At 34.6% G+C, this 26,332-nt stretch overlaps 1 protein-coding gene across 12 annotated transcripts in view; it reads right to left on the bottom strand.

Moving 5' to 3' along the window:
- cadps2 (Ca++-dependent secretion activator 2) overlaps window positions 1-26,332 on the bottom strand; it is a 365,750-nt gene that overhangs the window by 48,861 nt on the left and 290,557 nt on the right. For 10 of the 12 annotated variants that reach the window (XM_073943221.1, XM_073943224.1, XM_073943223.1 and 7 more), the window contains exons 17-18: window positions 21,782-21,882; window positions 7,155-7,311 (exon numbers count right to left, since the gene is read on the bottom strand). In XM_073943221.1, the coding sequence (XP_073799322.1) occupies window positions 7,155-7,311; window positions 21,782-21,882 (258 nt within the window). Of the gene's footprint in view, window positions 1-7,154; window positions 7,312-21,772; window positions 21,883-26,332 lie in introns of all 12 variants that reach the window. The other 2 variants (XM_073943222.1, XM_073943226.1) reach the window with 1 other exon arrangement.

The following is a 26,332-nucleotide window of genomic DNA, read 5'->3' as shown; positions in this document are numbered from 1 at the left end:
CATATAATTAGCAGAAAACTGAATGTATGTATGATGTAAACATAATAATGCAAAATGCTTTGTTGTGATAGGGAACAAGTGATTTTGCTACTAATTAGTGGCCGCAGTTTATGTGTGTAAATGAGTGAGTATGGATGTTTCCCAGTACTGGGTTGAAGGTGGAAAGGTATCCGCTGTGTAAAATATATGCTAAATAAGTTGGTGTTTCATTCCGCTGTGACGACCCCTGATGAATAAAGGGACTAAGCCGAAGAAAAATGAATGATTCATCAATTTAGTTTTAATTCTCATTTCTCTTTTCATTTCCTCAATAAGATGTCCAGTATTTTGTGGCACAGCCTACCCAATTTCCCATACGTGTAAATGCACAATGTAATTAAAGCATTCAGAAAGAAATGGGTATCTGAGAGAGAAAGAGAGAGAGATAAGGAGAGAGAGAGAGAGAGTCTCCTCAGGCATCATTAAGTGTAATTCCCATCTCTCTGTTCTTCATCATTAACACTAGCCTTTTTACTCTCATGGGTGTGTGAGCTCATTTCCCAACCATTTAACAATGATGAAACTCATTTGAGCATTTAGCGTCAATGTCATAACATTTTTTTTTTTTTTTTTTTGTCATGAGCACAAAAAAAAAAAAAAATCTGGAAGTTTAGAAATTGGTGGTACTGAGTGTTATCTGCTATAAGTGTTTAAAAAAAGATTTTAAAAGAAATGAAGCTAACAATGAGATACTCATGCCCTTTCAACTATTTTAATCATCCATAAAATCTACGACTATATTTTGCAGATTTGAATTGACAAGTTCACTCAACTCTGATACGAAAGGTCTCATTCAGTTTAAAAAAACTGATAATAATTTAGCATAATTTAGACTAAAAACTGTTTATTTGAATAATATTAGAGCTCAACTTATTTTTTTTTTTACTTTTGACTTTTGTGACTATTTAGTTGATAGAATATCTTCTGACAATGACACTCTAATATCAGAAAAAATGACAGAAATGTATTATTTATTAATAATATTCATAGTGTTAACCATAGTTGTACATTTTTATATATTTATTGTACATATATACACTTTAAAAAGTAATAAGTTACTTTACTTTAAAGGGCACCTATGATAAAAATCAACTTTTGTAAGCTGTTTGGACAGATCTGTTTGTAGGTATAATGTGTCCACAGTCATATTGAAGTGATAGAAACTCAAGTCTCTTTTTTTTATTTCCTGACATAATTTTTTCATTTTGAGGCCCACCACAACATGACATAGGAGTGTGGTTTCAACACCCACCAAATTGATTGACAACTACGCATTAACATGTGTCCTTAGTAACGCGTATAATCATATTCACAAGATAAGACAGGCACAAAACTGGGGTTAAAAAATTTCAGCTCTCTGTGATCATCTGTACCTCATTCTTGAGTTTTACAATTTAAAAAAGTTTTTAAAATGATGGTTGTAAAGACAATGATGGTTATAAAGACAATACAATCGTGACATAATTCATCACCACAGGCGTATAGTGTCAGTACAATTATGAAAGAAATTCAGGTATATAAATTAATTCCGGTTTGTGGATGTTAAATCAGGTTTATTTTGTTACTAAACATAATGGATATCGATACAGCAGTGGATATTAACGTGTATCCTGTCACATTTGCCATGCAAAAACAGTGCGAAACTAAACGTGTGTGTGTGTGTGTTTAAAACGGCATTGTGTGTGTAACTCATTGTTGCATAAAGACTTGAAATACACAACAAATATATCAAATAACATTTAGGAAAGTTCTTAATGTAGTAAGGGAGATCTGCTTCATTTTTGTCTGTCACTGTGCTGTTTATCTATGTAAAGGCTACAGAGATCTCTGGCTCTGACATGCACGTTGGAAGGGTGGTCAGGAAGAACCAGCTCATTTGTATTAAAGGCAAAGGCATTAAAAACAGCTACAACATCATAAAAGCTGAAGTTTCCAAGATTTAAAAAGGTACAATAAATAATCTGATGGGTGTTTTAAACTGAAACGTTACAGACACATTCCAGAGACACAAAAGACTTATATTAAATCTTGAAAAAGGGGTCAAATAGGTACCCTTTAAAAAAAAGAGTAAAAGTCTTGCCTTGAAAGTAATAAGTTGATTTTATTTAGAAAAAAATCAGTAAACCCATTGTCTTAACACTTAACACACCAACGTGCAAAACGCCAGGCGCAAAAGTATCAATTTAAAAAAATCCCTCATGCTCGTTTTTAATTTTTTTTTATTTAGACGCGCCGTGTCAAAGCCTTCTCCACCAATCAGATTGCTGAAGTAACAGTAAACAGCACTTAGAGGCGCTCAAGCGCAAAACTGTCAATGCAAGTGCACATTGAAGAAGCCCAGAGGCGATTTGAACGTGGAGCTGCTTATTGCTCTGTGAACAATAATCATTTCTTCATCGCTTGAGCTTGAGCTGCTACTTGAACCATCCATGCTTGTTGGAGTCATGAGTAACTTTAACAACACTTCCTCTCTTTCTCTTCTTCTGTGTTATAAGCGAGTGTCAGAAACTTAAAGTTGTGTAGCGCCATCTAATGTCAAGGAGCGATTTTCCATACTCTTCTGCTTGACGCCCATGAAAAGCTATGGGTTTGAATGCGGAAAAACATCTCGTAAAACACTGCTGATAAACACAAACGAAAAACGTCCCAGTGTTTACGAGCACTAAGACGCTCTCTTAAGCTTCAATACCACTCGATGATTACCAATGACGAAGTACACAAGTTATCCTGCGCAAATTATCCAGCATATCTACAATAATAAAAGCTTGACACTGGAAGTGAATTTGACATGTACTACAATATGAATATACCTGCTGCCACATTTCACAATACAAGCAGCTCTACATGGAAAAAAAAACACATGCAGTTCCTAGACTCACAATTAAACTATTTGATAAAGCTAAGAAATTAATATCAGAACCACTAAGGCCCAATCCCAATTCTACGCCTTAGCCCTTCCCCTTATCCCTACCCCTTGTTTTGCGCGTGTCCGTGAAGGGGTAGTGGTGTCCCAATTCTATTTAGCTTGAAGGCGTAGAGCTAAGGGCAAGGGGTATACACCCCTTCAAACGAAGATTTTTCAGGACCACACTTGAAACCAAGGGGTAAGAAAAATTTCCCAGAATACACCAGCCACAGCTGCACCCGGAAGTAAGAAGATCCACAAATTAGTACTTTTTGTCATTATTAAGAACTTTTACAACAAACAAACACATTTTAATATATTAATATATGATGACGTGTGCAGGTGCTGTAGTGCTGCCCCCATTCTTAGTGGTAAATTTTGAAGCCCTTCCCCTTAACCCTTGTTTGTTAGGACTAAGAGGAAGGGAAAGGGGTAGAGGTACAAAAACAGAATTGGGATTGGGCCTAAACTTGTGCTGGAAAAATAACAAGGAAAAGTGGATCCAACATCTAACAAGCATTGCTTCTGGTTTTAGCAAGGATATTATTCCATAGCTCCTCATCAAGTTCTACGCCTAGCTCTCCCTCTTCTTCTCTCCTTAGGTAACTTTAAGTACATAAAGAGCACGCATTCCATGTCATTCATACTGCAAGGTGGAAATAACCACTCTGTTCTCACATTTTCATTAACTTTGTATGCAACTTACTCACGCTAATACTTAATAATGCATTTGGTGTGAAGTACTGATGTGTTTTAAAACTAGTTTAGTTATCCTTGCATAAATGTACCTTAAATCTCAATTTGGTTAGCTACAATTAAACAAAAAAGTGCACTACTGAAATATAACAGACTAAATACCGTAGCATTTTTATAACTAAATCAGAATCGCTGTACCTTTTTTTATAATTATTATTTATTATAATTATTTAACTGCTAATTAAACATGCTCCGGTTTCGCCTCTGTCTAAAGACATGCAGTACAGGTGAATTGGGTAGGCTAAATTGTCCCTAGTGTATGAGTGTGTTTGAATTAGTGTGTGTGAATTTTTCCCAGAGATGGGTTGCGGCTGGAAGGGCAACCGCTGTGTAAAAACGTGCTGGATAAGTTGGTGGTTCATTCCACTGTGGCGACCCCGGAATAATAAAGGGACTAAGCCAACAAGAAAATGAATGAATGAATGTTTGAAATAATTGTACCCCCCCTCCCCCAAACATTATATTTACCAGCCGGCATTGAGTGCTACCTTTGAAAATAAAAGAGATTATTTTCTGAGTGATTAATTTAGTGAGAACGGGGCAGAGAAGCAATATGACGGGCTCTTTTCAAGAAAGTTCATATATGAAAGAGTGTGGGAGTTTTCTATATCTTTCTGCCAACTATCTGTGTTATTAGAGGCTGCCATCTCCATTGTCATGCTCCCTAGATAACTAACCATATCTATTCCAAACAAACTGCTGTTTAAATGAGACAGTAAAGCAAGTGTCTTTATCACCGTCGCAAATGTCACAGTCATGCAAACCAATCTTGGCTGTAGCTTTAATTCTATCAATAGAGCAACAACTCAAATTTTGAAGGACGTAAAAATGATATACAAGATCATGTCTGGCTAATTGCGACAAGTACTGGTGTTCAGGACATCTCGAACGCTCTGGGTTTCACAAAAAGTGACCTCTTCAGCAGAATTCAAGTATTTGCTCTGGCGAATTTCAAACCAGTGAAGATAATTTAGCCTCCAGTGCCACTAACCGATCACACTGTATATCTAATTAGCGTGTTGACAATAACAGAGCACAGCATGTTAACCTGCTCTTCTAACAAGTATTGTTTTCCAAAGCAACACTGGTGTTAATTAGCGTGCTTAGCAGTGAGAACATGTGATCAGAACTTTTGACAAATGTGAGCTTTAGGGGGGATGCCGGATTCACAAAACAGTCTTAAGAAGACATTTCTTAACTGCAGTTTTCTTCTTATTTTCTAACCTGTGGAAAAAGTTCTGACTATTTAGTTTCCCCGTTATATTGTTTAAAATTTTCCTTCAGCATTTAAATTCATAAAAAGACTTCTTAAAAGGACTTAGTAAAGTTAAGATTAATGACAACTAATGTTAGTTTTATTTTTTACCAAACTTATCACACGTGATGTGTAAAGGTGCAGTAGGTGACTGTCTTCAGAAACATTATTTGTAGTGCTGGTTAAAAGTCTCTTAACATTCCAATAGTAATAATTAAAGTAAATGACCTTAATGCATTTATATGTATATTTTTATATTTTAGTCTTCCTCATTCAGTGTTCATATAAACATCTTTATCTTTATGATGATATAATCATTTGTGGTTGTGTATATGGAATTACAAATAACACATGTAGCAGGGAATTAAATCACGTATTGTTTATTTCTTTGCATTTTAACTTTATAAACTAAAAAAATCATGAGTCTCCTCACAGTTTGTCTCTCATTTTCTTTCTCACAAACTGAGGCTGTTTTTTTAATAATAAGTACGCAAAGTTCGGACTTGCGTCCTTGGATGTTCAAACTTGCCAAGTTCAGACTTGGAAGAACGAACTCCCGAGGATGTGAGGACACAAGTCGGGTACTTCTTCAAATGGAACGGCAGTGTACTTTATAACGTCACTCTACATTAACAATAAAATTCTACAATAATATAAAGCACAAATAATTAATATTATATTATTATTCTAAATCTACATTTTTAATTTAAGACAATGTAAACATGTATAATATATACTGGGTAGCTACACAATTATTTTCTAAAACGTCAATCCTAGACAGGAATTTGTCTACAGCTTGTTGGTTAATTATGAAAACAAAAATAATTAAACTAACAAAAATAAAACGATAAAATTACAAAAATAAAAGAGCAGTATTTTGCTAAAAATAATAGTGCTTTATATGCTTTATATCCTGATATATACAGTTAAAGTCAGAATTATTAGCCCCCCTTTGAATAATTTTTTCTTTTTTAAATATTTCCCAAATGATGTTTAACAGAGCAAGGACATTTTCACTTTATGTCTGACAATATTTTTTGTTTCTGGAGAAAGTCTTTATACTTTTAGTTTGGCTAGAATAAAAGCAGTTTTACATTTTTTAAAACTCACTTTAGGGATAAATTATTAGCCCCTTTAAGCTATAAAGTTTTTCGATAGTTTACAAAACAAACCATCGTTATACAATAACTTACCAAACTACCCTAACCTGCCAAGTTAACCTAATTAACCTAGTTAAGCTTGGGGGCTAATAACTCTGACTTCAACTGTATGTGTTGTTTCATATTCGTTTATTATTTTAATGTTAGAATACTGAAACAAATAACAGCCATCACTTAAAGGGTTATATTTTTTACCATCAAAACGAAGTATATTTTATATCATTATCAACTTTTGATATAAAACCACTGTGTAATATAATTGATTGTTAAAAATGAAAAAATTTAAGTGCTATATTTTTTCTAGTGTAAGTGCCCGCTCACTTTGACAAGGCCTGTCCAGAAATATATTTCTGCTACTATAATACAAATGCACTATTATTGTTGCATAATCATTGTTTAATTTTCTGTTATGTTCAGAGATTTTAAATGCATCATTTATTCCTCCTCCATTTGTTTTCAATTATCACGTGACATTTTGGTAATTTTATCTCCAAATAAAATTTAGGCAGAGCCGCGCAACATATGACCTCTAAATATGACATGTACCTATATTTGGCCACTCCTATTTGATAGAGTGGCACAGCAGTGTTTAGTCATGCGGTTGCTTTCGTTTTTAAGAACATGAAAAAAACTAGTTTCAGCTATTATTTAAATTTAATTGAACAAAATGAGCCATTTACATTGCGTTACCAAGACAACTACTGATGTGTTTTGTGTAATGTTTTAAAGAGCTATGTTGCAGCACGACAGTGGAAAATAAAACCGTATCCATGTTGTCTGGCCCGGTTTGGCACGGAATGGAACGGTTCTGCTTGAGGAACAATTCAGCACAATACTGGAAAAGCAGTTTTTGAAAACAATAGTGGTGCTCATGGCTCAAAGTAAATGTGAATTTTTTGGAATAACTTAAATACTTTAACATTTTTACATTATATTAAGGCATTAAAGTGTTTATATCCAGGGTTCACTTTAAGAACTTTCTTTAGAAGATGTTTTTTGAGTTTGACCCACAGGAAAAGGAAAGATAAATAATACGCACGGTCAGTCCGGAGGAAGTTATTGAGCAGCTGAAATAGGGGAAAACTGTCCCAGGAGTCTTGCTGTTGTACAGCCAATGCTGCATCCATGTCCACTGTGTAGAGTGAGAGAAAGATTTCTGCATGCTCAGCCATCGCCTCTGGCCACCAGGAGAAGGCCTGCAAAATATAGACCATGCGTGAACAGGTATGCTTGTCGTATGAGGATGATTTTTCAATTGGGGACAACGGGGTATATGCACACTTTTAATTTGGAATAAGCCAGCTCAGGCGCTTCCAATAAACTGTCCTGCCATTATAAAATCGCAGCGTTTAAGATCTGGTTTCTTTAAAAAAATCAATGATTTTCACTGCCTGACTGAACAAGAAGCAATGCATTAAATTACATCGTACCACGCCATGTATAAAAAATAAATAATCGTACAAAAGATCAATGTAAACAAATGAGTGCATGTGACAAACATCCATAAGTCCAAAAAAATATTTATATTTTTTTATTTTTAAATAAATTTTGCGTGTAAATTTTGTGTACAGAATCACTTTGGGCATATTTTCAGGTAACCAAGAGTCTGTATTTTAAACATTAAAATAGCGTTAGTGAACAATGCTTTTATGTCTACAAAGAATAGAAATGCCACTTGCTGTAATGTCTGCTTCTGACATTAAAAGACAAATCCTCTGCAAAAAAAAGGATATGAGCCGATATGAACAAATAGAAGGACAGATTAAGGAAGGCTTTGAGGAATGCTTGGGAAGAACTGTACAGTATATGTCAGGGGTCACCAATCTCGGTCCTGGAGGGAAGCTGTGTCAATGCATATTTCCCACCAGTCCTGTGTAAACTACGGCAAGCAGAGTTTATTTGTTAATATATGTATTTATATTGTGAGATGGCGGAGCACGGGAACAGTTTAAAGTAGTATACTTTTAGTATACTCGATGCGCCAGCTTTTCTAAATAAATGTCAATATTTAGCTATCATCCATGTCTGCATTGTATGTATTTATTGTTATATTTATGTATTGTTTATTATTAATAATTGATTGTTGTTGTCTGTACTGCAAGAAAGTCTATGTATTGTGCATTGTTCATGCTATATTTTCTGGTTTTAAGTAATAATAATAAGTATTATTATTATTTTAAATGAATAATTAATAGTTTATTAATATACATTTATAATTAATAATACTAATAATTAATTAATTAACAATAATTCACACTGTTCAGTTTCATTCCATGCCATCTGTATTGTTAAAAACCAGTTCAGTTTTCATCGGCTTGTTAAGCGTGACAACACACAAAGCAGCCCTTTGACTTTTTATTTTTATTTTTTATATTTCCCAAATGATGTTTAACAGAGCAAAGAAAATGCCACAGTATGTCTGATAATATTTTTCTTCTTCTGGAGAAAGTCTTATTTGTTTTATTTTGGCTAGAATAAAAGCAGTTTTACATTTAAAAAAAAAAAACATTTTTGGGAAAAAATTATTAGCACCTTTAAGCTAATTTCTTTTTCGAAATGTTTTGAAATTTTTTTAAAAGGAAATTGGGGGAAAAAATAAACAGGGGAACTAAAAATTATATAATTCTGACTTCAACTGTATATGTCCATGCCTATATCAGATTGTTCATACTGTATTTTCTGTTTAAATAATAATAATAATAATAATAATAATAATAATAATAATAATAATAATAGTAATAATAATAATAATATAAATAACAATAATAATAAACTTAAAAAAATGCATAATATTAACCTGAAGTTTCTGCTAGTGTTTTAAAACTAAGATAAAGGAATTAGATCTTTAGTGATATGAACTGCAGTTATACTATTATTCCACTCAATCTGGACAAATACCGTTCTTCCACATTTGAAAAATATAAATTACAATAACTTTTGATTTTTAATACTGACACTGAGAAATATTATCTCCTTAGAATTGAGAAGCTTTTGTCATCTATCTTCAAGTAAAATAAAAATATAGAATATAATGTTCACAATCCAAATGGAAAATATATATATATATATATATATATATATATATATATATATATATATATATATATATATATATATATATATTCAAAATTAGTCTCAAATTGCCTCAAATGTAAATTAAAGAATAAAGAAGAAAAATATTTTACTAAATATAGAACCATGTATATATTTGATTATTTTAAAAAGCTGACTTTTAAAGAAAAACTGTGATTGAAAAGTAGGATTATTTCACCAAATATTGATTTATTTACTTTTCTGAAGTTAACACATTGTATTGTAGTTATTGTGTTGTCTAAAATGATCATAAACATGTCTGAAAACATGTTACTTTTTTGTTTGTCTTAAGAAATCTAATGCTGTAATGACAACAACTGAAATTCTGAATAAATTTCATCAGTTGTTTAATCAAAATCAACATTTTACTCGAATCTATACCACCCATCAAAAACCCAAAGAACAACCCATTAGTATGAAGACCATTTTTCTGTATTTATTAGACAAGCCAATCTTAAAGAATAATCCCAAAACATAACAAAAGAAAGAAAACACAATAAGGTACTGAGTGCCAAGCACCATGTATGGATACTCTTATAAAAAGCACAACAGAAATGTGATAATGGAGCAGCTAAAGCCAGCAGAAGACAAGAAATACAATGAAGAGACCTTGAAAATAACCACACAAAGATGAGAGATAAATACAGAGAGAATGGAAAGTTGATTCTGCTCCTGCATATTTGACTTTGTAAAGATTTACTTGTACATTTCACTTTTACCCCATGTATACAGTAAATCCCAAAACATTCATAACCTTAAGCACACTTAAACCACGATAAAGTAAACCTTCAGATTTTACTTAATTTGTCTGTTTTATTTATTTTTAATGTAAGAATTTTAATCAATCCAAAGATGAACCGAATAGTATAAGATTTAATCAGTTAATAGATATGAATATGGTCTAAATATATATCTATAAAAAAGCCTGAACCAATTAGTTAAATTCTGAGATTGGTTTACTTGCCAAATTTACACAGCTCCGTACTCCAGAATTAAAAAGAACCATTAAAAAAAAAGGGGGGTTTAAAGATATTATTGCATAAATCTTGTTCTAATTCATTTAATTTATGTTTAACTAACAAATATTAATTACACAAAGTTTAGTAGTTCAATTATGTTAAAAGTATGTACAATAAGAATCTCGCTTCATCTATTGAACTTATTTTCCTAGGATAGGCTCTTCTGATGTGGACCAATGCTCTGAGAACAACCTAAAAAGATTGACCAACTGCATGCCAATGCATTTCTTAATACATATCTTCCAAACATCATATGTGTTTTGGTCTTACATATCTTTAAACTACCATTATTGGTATTATAACTAATGCTTGTTGTTTTTAGGAGTTCACTTGAGCAGCGTGATTCATTTGTAACGTCGCCTGCTATAGTGAGGAGGTGTTGAAAGGTTTAAAAAAATATACTGTTAGGGACCGATCACACCGAACATGCTTTTACATTGCAAAAATGTGAGGCGTACAACACTGCCTTTTTATTGACAAAAAAAAAAAAAAGAAGTGTTGTGCCATTTTAACGCCTGAATCACCTGCGTATTGTGCACGAGTTGTTGATTTTGTTATAATTTTAATATTTAATAATGTGATATTCAAAATTTCAAACATTTCCTGAAAATCCAAAACAACCACTAGTCTCTCCTTCATCTTCAAAAGTCTCTGTAGTTGTCTTGACAACACAAACACTGCAGGAACCTCGACGGAAACCTCGCCTCTGCTTTCATTTGATTGGAGAATGAAAAAGACACGAGTAACGTTATACGCTTTTTCCGCTTAGAGTTTCCTTTTTTTCAACTGCCAGTGCACAGAGCACAACGGAAAAAATGGAAGGCACAGCAGGCAGTTAAAACGCCAGGTGCGAGGGGCACATAAGCAGCATGCAAAATGCTCATAGCCATGATCATTCAGACAAAGACTATTTTAACATGATAGCTAAAATGAGAAATTTGACCATGACATTTCTAATGCTTTTGTTGCGGTGATTTTAACAGATTTTTTTTTTTTTCAATTGTGATGTAGAAGGCATTAGATGGTTTATAAGATACATTATGATATAAACGAAATCCCATGAACCATTGGAACCCTGACGATTATTATTATTTTGACTTGTTTGATCCAAGTCACAATCTTAATACTGTTTTACTAAGCGTTCATACTGTCATTTTTAAGACAAAACCTAAAGATGCAGCAGGCACACAACATCAAAAGAAGTTAATACTAGGTTAGATTTTAGTCATGACGTCAGGTGACCAAAATGTCTAGCCAGCGTCTAAGGACAAAGTTATGTTGATGTCCAATAAAGACATCAAAATTAATTGATATTAGGTTGATTTTAGGTTGTGTTGAAAAGTGACCAAAATCCAACATCTAATAGATGTCATAGTGGTAGCGTCTACATAACGTCAAGGTTTAACATGATTACTCTGTTAATATTTGGTATTTATTTTAGGTTGATTTTATGTTGGACGGTGGACATTAACGTCCTCCTGATGTTGGGTTCTGGCGTCAACCCAATTTTAAGCTTCAAACAAAATACAATGTCCCCACAACAATGGGGTATAATGGGGTACAACGTCAATATGACGTCATGTTGATGTCCTGTTCCTGCATGGAGTACTTGTTGCTCTTTTTCTGGTTTGATAACTCGATTTGTTGGATAAAAGCGTTTGCTAAATAACTGAACAAAATTTGATTTTAATAAAGCATTAGTAAATGTAAAACTCTGATTTTTAATAGCGGTAAAAGTCTTGTTAATCCTTTGTTGGTAAATACTCACATCAGTGTATTATATACAGTACTGAACATTTGAAGTGGATCAAATTTCAAAATTGTCGTAAGACAAGTATGGGTGTTGCTGAATACTTGGGACATTTGGTGAAGGTTTTTGACACATTTCAAATGTTGACTATTGTTTATATAATCAAATATTGATTAATAACTGTTTGGAACCACTTGAGGACAGGTAAACAATGAGTAAACTTTTATTTTGGGTAAATATTCCTTTAAATTATGAAGAGTGTGGATTAGATGCATGCAAAATGTGTGCGTATCTATTTATTTGTTTATCAATACCATACTTGATATTGTATTCAAAAAGTAGCAGAATCAAAAAGGCTAAAGATCAAAAAAGGACAATTAGCCATCCACACGTTCTTTGTGGTCATCTGCAGCAGATCCGAACCCATAAATCGTACTGAATTCCCCTGACAAAAGCAAAAAAAAAAATTTTTTTTAAATTGTGTAGTCCTCCTACATTGTGCCAAGCTCTTTATTGTCTGCCAGTACGTGCACTGAAGGCCCTTCTGAAAAGATCCATCAAAGCATTTTCTCTCTTTGCATTCTTCCACACACTGATTCTTGAGGACGGTCGCAGCCAACTTAATTGATAGCGTCAAAGAAAGCCAGTCCATGTTGTCTTGTATTCTTTGCACCGGCATGCGAGCCAAGAACTTTCTGTCCAAAGTGGTCGCTGTCGAGAAATGGGTATAAAAGTGCAATCAGCCACGTTAAAGAATATGCGATGGAAAGGAGAATGCTGACTTATTGAAGGCTGCTATTGTGTATGGATTTCCGAGCGAGTGCGTGGGGAGGGGGGCGAACATCATTCTTGTCTGACTTGATGTTTTACAGTCGCTGGCCTTGAGGGAGATTGTCTTCAATGCTTTCAGCGGCTGGGTTTCAATGGCGCAGATCTGACAAACATCAGAATGAATCGTTCACTGCTGTATCAGTTTCAGTGTAAAACCTCTTCAAAAAATCCTTGGCCATTAGAGTTTGAAAGTATATTTCCATACTCTTTTCTATCAGTTCTAGGTATGGGTCAGGATGGTTGACTGGAAAAATGGTTTACGCATTCCTGCTTAAAATTTTTTTTGTGTTATTTCAGAATTTATGTTTTTAAAATCGCAGATGGATTTTCTTTTATACAGTAGGTTGTCCCAAAACGTCCTTCAGAAAAATATTAAAAGGCATTAAAAATGAAACAAGAGAGTGGATCAAATAAATATGTCTGAAAAAGATTCTGACACAAACCTGAAACTTATTTAACAGGTGCGTAGTGTGCTTAACATATTATTGTTATATCAACCACAATTAAAAATGAAACATTTGACAACGCCAAAACATCTATATACGAGACATTTTCTCACAATTTGTTTTTTGCTGGCATTTTATGCAGATAATGATTCACTGAAAGAAAAAAATACTTAGATATATAATATAGGAACATTACATAATAGCGTGCTACTGAAATTTTAGAAAATATATATGCACAGTACACACATACACTCACCGGCCACTTCATTACTAGTACTGGGTTGGACCCCTTTTTGCCTCTAGAACCGCCTTAATCCTTAATGAAAAAGATTCAACAAGGTACTGGAAATATTCCTCAGACATTTTGCTCCATACTGACATGATAGCATCACGCAGTTGCTGCAGATTTGCTGCACATCCATGATGCAAATCTCCTGTTCCACCACATCTTAAAGATGCTCTATTGGATTGAGTTCTGGTGACTGTGGAGGTCGATTGTGTACAGTGAACTCATTGTCATGTTCTAGAAATCCGTCTGACATGATTCACGCTGTATGGCATGCTGGAAGTAGCCATCAGAAGATGGGTACACGGTGGTAAAGTGATAGACATGGTCAGCAACAATACTAAAGTAGGCTGTGGCATTGACATGATGGCTCAATTAGTACTAATGGGCTCAATGTGTGCCAAGAAAATGCAGGCAGGACGCGTCCAAGCTTTCATGTTGTTGATGCCAAATTCTGACCCAACCATCCGAATATCACAACAAAAATCGAGACTCATAATACCAGGCAACGTTTTTCCAATCTTCTATTGTTCAATTTTGGTGAGCCTGTGACAATTGTAGCATCAGTTTCCTGTTCCTAGCTGACAGGAGTGGCACCCGGTGTGGTCTTCAGCTGCTGTAGCCCATCTGCCTCAAGGTTAGATGTTGCTGTACATTAAGAGATGCTCTTCTGCATACCTCAGTTGTAATGAGTGGTTATTTGAGTACTGTTGCCTTTCTATTAGCTGGAACCAGTCTGGCCATTCTTCTCTAACCTCTGGCATCAACAAGGCATTTGCGCCCACAGAACTGCCGCTCACTGGATATTTTCTCTTTTTTTGACTCTTCTCTGTAAACCCTAGAGATGGTTGTGCGTGAAAATCCTGACCATGTCCATATGACTGAATGCACTGAGTTGCTGCCATGTGATTGGCTGATTAGAAATTTGTGTTAACGAGTAGTTGGACAGGTGTATGTAATGAAGTATGTTTGAATAGTTTTGCAAAGTTATAGTTATGTCATCAGTATCACAGGCTCCTTCAGAATATAATGTTTTCATTTAATGCTCTTTTATCATCCATTATTTCATAGTCTGTCTAAATTCTTGATTCTGATTGGCTGGAAGGTGTGCATTTTTTTATTTTATTCCATGATTCCATTTCTCTCCAGGTTTTTTCCTTCACTTTCATCAATTGGTAAAGTTTGTTCCTCTCCACTGTCACCACTGGCTTGCTTGGTTTGGGACTTGTGGAGCTTGATAGATTTGCTCTTCAGTGTTTGGACTTTCAGCAGTGAAATTTAAACTAAACTGAACTCAGCTCAACTGAACTGTGAAAACTGGTCTGACAGTTTTAATTTACTAGAACTTCTATGTTAAGATGACACAATCTACTGTTTAAAAAACACTATAGAAATAAAGATGAGTTGAACTGGACTAAGTATCTAAAATTGCTTTTGATCACAGTGTCAGACTGAGACCTAAAACCAGTCAATCAACAATAGGGGGCATGACAGAGATATCAAAAAGTTTAAGGTCTTGTTAAGTTATGGACCTGTTTGTTTCGGTGCTTTTAAATATCAGCATCATTTGGCAAAATTTAATTAGTGTGCTAATAATTTTATAAGAAAGATATAAAGAGATAGTTTACCCAAAAATGAAAAATTATTTACTCATGCTAATGTTGTTCCAAATTCAACAAACTTTTATTATTCTTTGGAACACAAAATAGGGTACTTTAGAATTGTATGCTGAAATTTGTTTAACAAAATTGTTATAATGCACATGCTGTTTCAGTTATTTTTCATCACAGTTTAAACTAAAATTACTAACATTAATTACCAGCAGCAGCCATAGTAACTCTGAGACAGTTGCAGGAGCCTACATTCATCTGCGTATTCTTGATGAAAATATTACAATATCTCAAAAATATTATCAAAGAGGTAGCTAATACATGTTATTATGAGCTATTAGATATGCCTGTGTTATGATATTTGCTTTTAAAAGATTTAAGTTTCAAAGTTTACTAAATCTTAAGCACAATTATTGTTTTTTTATGTTTTAAGAGAGGGTTGGGCTCAACATTTAAATGTTTAATATGCAGTCTCCTATTCATTAAGGTTTATTTTTCATTATTCTACTTATTTTGTTCTTTATCACAAGACACTTTTCAGTTCTATAGCGCATTGTGACAAAAGAAGTCTGCCTGTTCAAAATAATATTAAAAAGCAAGCACTAGGGTTTTGTTACTTGTACCGAAACAAACCTGTATCTAACAGTGATTCCAATACCAAGAAATGTACCAAACTGTGACTTCTGTGTACTATTATACCCCTAGAGCTGAAAGCAGTATAAGGCAGGGCTTCTTAAAGTCAGGACTCCGGATCCGAACCGTAAGGCTATTAAATCCGGACCTACCCCATTTTATATTACAAGACTAAGCGTAAAGGCTGGTAGTTTTCCTTCATTGATAAATGTACAAAGCTCAACTATTATTTTTTTGTGTTTTTCTTAAAAAAAAAAAATGCAGGTCGAAATAAAAACAAAAATAAAATATTTAAAGTGTTTCTGCGTGACTCTGGTTTTATGACATCCAGTGATCATACAAGGCTTCACATTGGACATTACATTACTTTTGTATTTTTCACCTTTTATGGCCTACCATGTGTTGTATTTTATAGTCTGCTATTATTTATTTAACTGCTATTAATATAAAATATATATTTATATATAACTTATTCATTCACTCTTCATGCAATTTATTAAGTCAAATCAAAGAGTCAGGTCCATAGCCAAGGGGGGTTCAGGTGGTTTGAAAGACCAACATTTGTATTAATATTATTAATACTATTATTATTATGTTTGAATATTTTTTTTTTCAGATGGCCAAATTCTGACTAAGGATAGTTTAATGTGCTGGCCAGTTTGTTATTCGTCTAGAGGCTTCAGTTTTGTTATGTTTTTTTAAATGTAATGATGGATGATAATACATTTGTATGTTAAAAATAAGTATCTTTTCATATTTCTTTATTCAAAATTTATATTATTTTTAAACTGTAATATAAAACTTAAAGTTTAAATACACATTTGTAAATAAACACTTAAAAAATAAAATAGTACGGTAAGCAATTTAACAGAATGGTAGGAAATATTTTTAGTACATCAAAAGTGTGGTTATGATAACTATCCGACAAGCTAATCCAACAAACATTCGTTTTTAAAATGTCACTAAAATATGTATACCTCATAATTAAATAGAAAATTAAAATAATAACAGCAAAGAGGTTTAGTTTTTCTGAAAAACAAATAACCACCCCTTTTAATAAGCTGACTATGAGCCTGATAGTGTAATGTTAAAGTTGTTTTTTAACTGATAAAGTGAGATTTTAATAAACACTTCTGGCCAATGAAACATGCCTCATATATCAGTATTATAATAGATAAAGCACACAGGCTGTAGTTTTTCTGACAAATTCAACCGAAATTGGACCTTACTCTAAGAGATTTGGAGGATGCAGGGATCATATACTTTTACATTCTGCTGTTAGTTTTCAGGGCATATTATTAACAGACTGACAGTCTGCTATAATGATAGACTGTGCGTTAAAGTGGGAACAGCATGAGCATTAACGGCATTATCATGATGGCCTTATTCAGTAGGGAACTTGAGTTTACAGTTGAAGTCAAAATTATTAGCCCCCCTCATTTTATCCCCTCTCAATTTCTGTTTAACGGAGAGCAGATTTTTTTTCCCCCACACTTTTCTAAACATAATAGTTTTAGTAACTCATTTCTGAAACAGATTTATTTTATCTTTGTCATGATGAAATAAATAATATTTGACTAGATATTTTTCAAGACACTTCTATACAGCTTAAGGTGACTTTTAAATGCTTAACTAGGTTAATTAGGTTAACTAGGCAGGTTAGGGTAATTAGACAAGTCATTGCTTAACAGTGGTTTGTTCTTTAGACTATCGAAAAAATATATAGCTTAAAGGGGTTAATCAATCTGACCTTAAAAAATTAAAAACTGCTTTTATTCTAGCTGAAATATAACACAATAAGACTTTCTTCAGAAGAAAAAATAAAAACAGACATACTGTGAACATTTACTTGCTCTGTTATGCATAATATGAAAATATTAAATTAAATTAATCAAAGGGGGGGCTAATAATTCTAAATTTAACTGTATTTGATTTACACTTTTCATTGAAAAAAGCTTCTTATATCCACCATTTTTTTTTTTTTCTGTTGCCGCCATCCTCACACACCTCACAAACCTTATTGTTGCAAAGTAATTTCACCTGCAGTTTTGGTGCTGCTTGTATTTGAACACAGCTACAGCCTCTGAAAGCAGGGAAGGGAACAGCCAATCACAATGTTCATACAGTATGTGTTTGGGACTGAGAGACGAGATTTAACCCTTTCATCTTCAAGTTATTATTGGCAGCGCAAGTGAATTAAACTATTGGTGGGGACACTTCAATAGTTGGCGGATATTGGTAAGGACGCGCCCCCTACGTCCATGCTAAATCTATATCCCTGGACTAGAGGCTACTGTGGCCGCAGATGTGCTCGCATCATTCAATTCTGTTCAATTCAATTCAATTCATCTTTATATGATACATCAATAGTACTTTTACAATGTAGATTGTGTCAAAGTAGTTTCACATCGAAGATTATAGAAATTTGAAACAGTGTCAGTTCAGTTTTTAGTGTTGAAGTTCTGTTTAGTTCAGTTCATTCATTCGTTCATTTCCTTGTCGGCTTAGTCCCTTTATTAATTCGGGGTCACCACAGCGGAATGAGGCGCCAACTTATCCAGCAAGTTTTTACGCAGCGGATGCCCTTCCAGACGCGACCCATCTCTGGGAAACATCCACACACACACATTCACACACACATACACTATGGACAATTTAGCCTACCCAATTCACCTGTACCGCATGTCTTTGGATTGTGGGGGATCCAAAGCACCCGGAGGAAACCCGCGCGAACGCAGGGAGAACATGCAAACTCCAAACAGAAACGCCAACTAAGCCGAGGCTCGAACCAGTGAACCCAGCGACCTTCTTGCTGTGAGGCGACAGCTCTACCTACTGCATCACTGCTTCGCCCTAGTTCAGTTCAGTGTCGTTTTATTTTCCCTGCAGAGAATTGAAGAGCAAATCCATCGCATGCAGCTCCATGGGTCCTAAAACATGCAAGCCAGTGGCAACAGCGGCGAGAAAACATTCAAAGCAATGGCCTGTTCACTTTGCACTAATTTAGGGATTTTATTATGCTACAATCATAGCTCTGTAAGGATTATTTTCTGTGAGGTGCCTTGATTAATTGTAAAACTGTCTTCTACTACTGTAGCATGGGACATCCAGCAACAACAAAAAGTTTTCAGTTATTTCAGGAGTATTCATTATACTTATTATGTTATTATAATATATTATATATATTTTCATCATATTAGGATGAGTGAATGTACAGAGACACAGAGAAGTATTTCTAGGTAATCTGACACACACCACAACATAAAACATAAACAAACATAAAACAAACCTTACCTCTCTTCCCTAATGCATTTACAAACACACGGCAAGCGGTAAAGAGGGAGAAGGAGAATTATGAAATGCAGTGAATAATCAGATTCTTACACACAGTGAACATTAAGAAACATTTCTTTACACCTTTGCTTTTACTCTACAAACTGTGTGAGTGTGAAAGATAATGTCGCTAATGTAGATCTGGGCACACACACCTTGATGTTTCCTTAGTGACAGCATGTGGGACATTTGTCTTGTTAGGCACAAGCGTTTTAGCATCATTGTCTCTGTCATCTGTGACAGCTGTTATAAGCTTGAGGCCTAAAAATAGCCCGATACCTTGCCAGCAGATGTCTACATTAACATTTTTATTTAGAGAAATGATCGCTCTCGCTGTCAACGATGCCTGAACATCAATGATTGATCAACTTTCTTTCGATCTTTCAGTTTTTTTTTTTATGTTGACGTGAGTGTTAGTGGGCACTGGCCTTGTGCAGATGGGCCGTGGGCGTTGTTTTCCTGTGCCGCTACTATAAGCTGGCACTGGACGGGTAAGCTGTCACTCGCTAACAGCTGTTATGGCAACGTGGTGAAGTAAATGGACAGCAAGACGGTAAATGATCAGGAGTCCGCTCTGAAATGATCATGCAATACCTTCTGGAGTAACACGGAACGCCAAAAGGCCTGATGATAAACAAAGATTTATTCTCTTTGTACGTGACTGCGGGCTTCTTTGAGCATATGTTTCATAGGACTGGAAGAGACGTGATGGGATCGATGGTGAATTCACCATGTCTCCAAACAAAAATGGTGGAGCTGAATATTGCTCTTAATAACCCTCGTTCATGATTTTTTTTTTTCTGTAAATCTATCGTAAAGCTGTTCTATTGTATATTTTTAGATCTTAGACATTAGACATTTTGCAAATAATAATAATAAACTATTTTATGTAGCTCCATTAAAAAGTACAGAGGTAAAAGATCAATCGATGTGTAAAGGACTAGAAAAAAACAAAGCAAATAAAATAAAAAAGAGACATATTTAAAATTACTTAGTATGTTAACTTAAAGTACGTTTTAAATCAGTGTCTCTCAACCATGTTCCTTGAGGACCACCAACACTGCATGTTTTGGATGTGTCCTTTGTCTGTCACACTAATTACAGGTCTTTCAGTCTCTGAGCTGAATCAGGTTGTTATGATTATCAGTGCAGATCGCAGACGGACTATAAATCTGCCATCATGGACTACAAGATCCAGTCATGCACCATACACACTCACACCAGTTCCTAATCCGGTCTGATTGCATGCACACAGCTGGAGGATTGTTGAAGGACTATTTAAGCAGCACAGACACTTACACTAGTTGCTGAGTCTTGTTAATCTGTCAAGTTAACATTACGGCGTGTTTTCCTTGCCTTGTCCTGTCGTGTTATTGACCCTAGCCTTGTTTGTTAGTTTGTTTGCGTTGCCTGCTGCATGCCTTTTGACCATCTGTCTGTGTATTCGACTATGACTCTGGATCTGTTTGCTCCTGATGGTGATCATTGCCTGTCTGACCATTCTCTGTATAAAACATCCTGTGTTGGGATCTGCACTCCATTGTCAGCGTCTTCCCTGTGACACAGGTGTGTTTGGTTAAGGAGACTTGGAAAATGGGCAGAGCTGCTGATCCTCATGAAACATGGTTATGTATTTTTAATAAATTTGCAACGATTTAAAAAATATATATTTTTTCATATTGTCATTATGAGGTATTGAGTGTAGAATTTTGAGGAAATAAATAAATTTAATCCATTTTGGAATAAGGCTGTAACAGAAAAAAAGTGGAAAAAGTGAAGCGCTATGAATACTTTCTGGATGCACTGTTTAATCGATCAAATTTTTCTAGGTCATTTTTTTCGATTACTTTTAGTACCGCATGCACGTGACTCAAATCTGTTGCTGGTTTACACGTTTGCAACAATCTCATGCTTATAGTCCGGCAGAGCCTTCACATGGTTGCATACCCATCGCCATGTCTGACGCCGACGCGCACCTTTCAAAAAATTGAACTTGATGTCAGAAAGACGCGTTGTGCAAGCTCTGTGATTGGTCAGCTTAATAATAGTGATAAGCATGGGTGACGCAGAGAGCCATGGGACAGCAGTCAGCCTATTGGAGCGAGTGTTTACCAGTGTGAAGTTCTGTGGAGGAGCTGTATCTTATGAAAAACACTAGTTTATGGGCACTACGTGACAGCTGCTGTCTAAGGAGAATTTCAAAAAACGTCATCTGCAGAAAAATACTTGCTGTGTCTATTTATTTATACGTTAGAAAATTATTAAATATATTTGGATTAATGAGAGATCTTTTTACTTTATTCATTTGCCTCCAATACCAACCTTTCCAGCCCCTGAGTTTTTGCTTAGTTTTGTTTAGTTCATACTACAAGAGCAATCCGGTTGAATGTGTTTTTGATTCCCTATAAATGCGGTCAAAAGTTGACAAGGTAAAAACGTTCACACTCCATTTATACCTGTACTTTGCGTTGTACACTTGTGATTGGATCAACAAAAATGCATCTTAATACCAGATGCAAACAGGGACATATTTTTGAACGTTTCACAAATGAAGCCCAATAAGAGAAACAACACAGAAAAAAGACTTTACACAGAGATATAATAAAAACGATGGCTTTCATTGAAGGAATCAATAAATGATTAAGTGATATTTCACAGGTCTTACCTCAGAGTGATGCTCATCATTCTGCTGTAACACTTCCATACACAGTTCTCCCAGGCGGATCATGTCCTCCAGTTTTTTCTCTGGAGATGCTTGGCTGTTATCTGATAACATACAGACGTCAGAAAGTTCACGATAAATGCCTACAGTTCTATGCATTCACAGAAAAAAAAAAAAATGAAAAGCAACAGATCTCAACTAAGGGTTTGGTCGGCTAAAGTACATTCACAGAATATTCTTCTGAAAATAAACAAAACTGTGAATGTAGCCAGGTACATCTTGACAACTTGAGCTAACTACCTACTTGATTCATATCTTTTCATAATTATAACACGATAGCCAGACCTGACTGACATACAGTAATGTCTAAATGTGTAGTGTAATGTAATGTTCAAAATTGTAGAGTTGCTATCTATTCAATGATAGACTGGCAGGGTATCAATAAATACATTAATTCAAGAATGTTTTGTTCAGACAACGTGTGTTTGGTTGATCTTAATAAGTGCTCATTAGCCCCTTTTACAGAGATACTGGTAAATATCTGGAAAAAAATTACTGAAACGATTTTACCGCTAAATTTAAAAAATTGGTTCACACAGGCAAGGACGTTCCCGAATTTTTCTGGAAAAGACCATTGACATATCCATTACAAAATAAAGGTAAATTCTGACATCACTAACCAGAAATGAGCTTTAAACGGCTGCGCTTGTATTTGTAAACGTAAAAGGGGTCGGGCTTTTTTTGATGGTTTTATGGTTTTACATTTATCGAAAGCTTTAGTTTTCATGCAGCTGCTTTGGTCCCAGAGACATCCAAAGGCAGAAACGTGAACCGCAGATAAATGTTTACACATTTGACTGCATTACAAATTCTGTGGATGGATAAGTATTGTGAACAACTACGCTGAAAACATGGAGGAACACCTTTGCATGTCGAGATGTACATAATATGTGTGTGTGAGTGTGTGTGTTGGTGCACTGCTGTACTTCACATGCACACGTGTCAAGCAACTGAAGTAGAGCTTGAAAGTAAACTAACTGCGGTATACTATAAGCATTTTATGGATAATTTTTCACACAGTTGGCATTCAGAAGAAACATACAAATGTAATACGACTAACAACTAGCAGCTTAATGTGTCTGGAAAAATATTCAAAGGCTTTTATATTTATAAGCAGTGTGGATGTGAACGCATCTGAATGTTCTGATTGGCTGGAGTAGATATCTCACACCAGTTTTAGACGTAAATGCACTCTTTTTGGCAATCTTCCTTTTGCGTTCACACAGCGCAGCATTCTGGCAAATTACCGGTAATGTTATAACTTCTCTCTCCGAAACAAATTTACCGGTATTTTCAAACAGGGCCTGTTCACACATACCTTTCTGGAAAATTGCCAGTAATTGTCTGTATGTGTGAAAGGGGCTATTGTCAGTTGCAAATGCAATGGTTTCTTTTTCTATTAGTGGGTTTGGCATCATGACAACTTGGTCTGTTAAAGAAATACTTCAGAATTCAGTTTGGAAACATAAACAGAAATATCCCAGCTGTCAGATAACTTTGAAAGTTGTCTAATTTTTAAATGTTAAAGCATAATTAAATTAAGCTGAAATAAGTTATTTATTTATTTTACACTACAGTGTACACAACAATGTGAAATTATGCCAAAATTGCAAAAATCATTGCTATGCTTGATAGTCTGTCATGCAATGCAATAATTATGGTCGCTTGAGGAAGCCACCTTACTGTTATCTCACTTAAACTTCTTCTGAGATTAAAGTATATATTCTCCTAAGCTTTTAAAGCTACATCCTTTAAACTTTCGCCAGACCTTCAAACTGGTCTGACTTGAGTTGCTATATCTTTTCCAAGTGATCCAAGTTTCGGTGTTTCAAAAAACAACCCAGAAAATTTTGAAAAGTCCCATTGACTTAACATTGGTTCAAACTTTGTGAGCTCATAACTCTGCATCAGACTGTCCTACAGACTTAAGAATGGCCTCATTTAACCGGGTCTAGCCAGCAGCCAACCACTGATGACCTTTAAAATTCCTAGCCACTCCCTAGCAACCAATTTCAGCACCCTAGCAACTGTCCTATAGACTTCCATTGTAAAAAACCTGTAATTGACTTAACATTGGATCAAACTTTGTGAGCTCATAACTCTGCATCAGACTGTCCTACAAAATAGTCTTGCCTTTTTCAACTTAATCTAGCCGGCAGCCAATTAAATATGATCTGTAAATGTACTAGCCACTCCCTAGCAACCAATTTCAGCACCCTAGCAACTCTCCCATAGACTGTAACTAGCTGTTCTAATACATGCTAATATTTTTAACATCCTATTGAAATACTTATGAAATGCTAAAATGATGCTAGTAACCTGCTAACTCATGTTGGAATCATGCTAACAATATACTAATCAATGTTAGAAACATGATCGCAACATATTAAGTCATGCTAGTATAATGCAATTATCAACCCACAGGGATCAACTTTAAAGGGGTGGTCCAGAATGTAATTTTAATGCTTAGTTGTGTTAATAAGATGCGAAGGAATGTGTGCTTATATTTCACTTAAAGTAAATTATTAAATTATTAATTTTTTTTTAGAAATCTCACTTTGATTATATACAGCTATTCAGCTAACATTAAAACGACTGTCATATTTCCTAGTTTCTCTAAAAGGCCTGCCCTCAAGAGGCTCTGATTGGTCATATCGGCTCCACGTCGCGCCCGTACAAGCACGCGTTTTGTGCTGTGTAAACAGTCAGTCAACCCAATGCCTGCTCTCTGAAATAACATCTGACAAGTGTCTGTAATGAGTGAAAATGGGGTGCGGCTCCTTTAAAAGAGATCGCCATTGTGTGTGTGTGTGTGTGTGTGTGTGTAAACTGGCTATAGACGCGTTTAACACGAGAAGTGCATGTGAGCGGGACCGATGTTTATTTTTATTTTTCTCTGATGCTCGGATAAAGTTATTTCTCTGTAATATACAGTGATGCTGAGGACAGAAGAATAAAGCACAAGATGTGTGATGCAACCTGTGTGAGCCTTGATGAAGTTTTCTGCTGCTACACGAGTTAGGCGAGTTCTCCTATTTTTTTTAACTCAACGCATTACACAACGTCTTTCACATATATTCAGAATATGCATGTGTAAGTATTAGGAGTCATTCACATATCTTTTGCGAGTTCATTATCTGAGATGTAGAGAGCAGGAAAAGCTGCCTATAGAGTGACACTGCACAGTCGCACACACATAAAGAGACACTTACGCGCAAGTGAAGACTATGTGTGTGTGTGTGTGTGTGTTTACAGCAGTTTGACTAATAAATATGAATTTGTAGCTAAATTGTTAGCGGTGCCAAACAGCATTTCCCATTGTTTTCATCTTTGCTACAACATACAGTTAAGGCTAGACACTGCAGATGTCATGATCAATTTTGACAAATAAAAACTCACAGGCTACGGCTTCTGCTTGTTGAAGATTTTCCTTCTTTGAGGAGATTTTACCCGAATCCAGCACTGAACTAGGAGAGATTTTGGAAGCTGTGTTTTGTCAAATCATGGTTGCTATGTATTTTATAATTCTCTGGAACATAATTATTATTGAACTGTAAGCACTTGTGTTTGTGTTGCATCATTTGAAAGCACAAATACAGAAACAGAAGAAGCTCTGTGTAAATAGCAGCGTTTGGATGCATGTTAGCTCCCTCTGCTGTAACATTATAGTGCCTCTGGCCACGCCCCTTAGCTGCACAGTGTGTGTGTGCGGTAAAAGTACTTTTTTTAAAGTATTTTTTTCATAGTGCCCAAAATTTGTTGATTAGGTCACAAAACTGGATGAAGTTGAGTTAATAAAGCATTTATTAACATACAAAATAAATATTTGAATAGGCCTAAACAATAAGATATATGAATGTTACTTTGAATAGTTTATTAATCATTTACTTGCTCATTCTTTCAGAATAAACTTTAAACTTCTCTCGAATAACTGGTTTGTAAATGATGCAATACTTACCTTAGTAATGAAAAAATAATAATTGAAGTATGAAAGAACAATCATTAAGCACATTTTAAATGTGCTCATAAGTCAAGAATAAAGCATTTGTATCCGCAGTTATAAACTGCTTACTAACGTCTATTAATGTAGAGTTGATGCTCAACAAATAATGAATTCACTATTTGCTAATGCTTAATATATGATTCACAGTGTGCAGTTATTATAATTAAAGTGTTACCAATAATTGATTAATTATAGTTCAACATTAATTAATGCATTGTTAAAATCCAATATTGTGCTTGTTAAAATTAGTTAATACACTCTCAGTTAACATGAACTAACACTATTTAACTTAAATAATAATAACTAACGTCAACAAAGATGAATAAATGCCACAATAAATGTATTACTACTTGTTTGTTCATGTTAGTAAATACATGAACTAAACAATGGACCATTATTTAAAAGTTTTACCAATATAAAAAAAATGTATTCAAAAACTAATGAAATATATTTTATTAAATAATTTTAAAACATAAAATATATATATATGG

Source organism: Danio rerio, chromosome 25, assembly GCF_049306965.1.
Source record: "Danio rerio strain Tuebingen ecotype United States chromosome 25, GRCz12tu, whole genome shotgun sequence".
Taxonomy (NCBI): Eukaryota; Metazoa; Chordata; class Actinopteri; order Cypriniformes; family Danionidae; genus Danio; species Danio rerio.
This window is presented reverse-complemented; position numbering and strand designations above follow the sequence as displayed.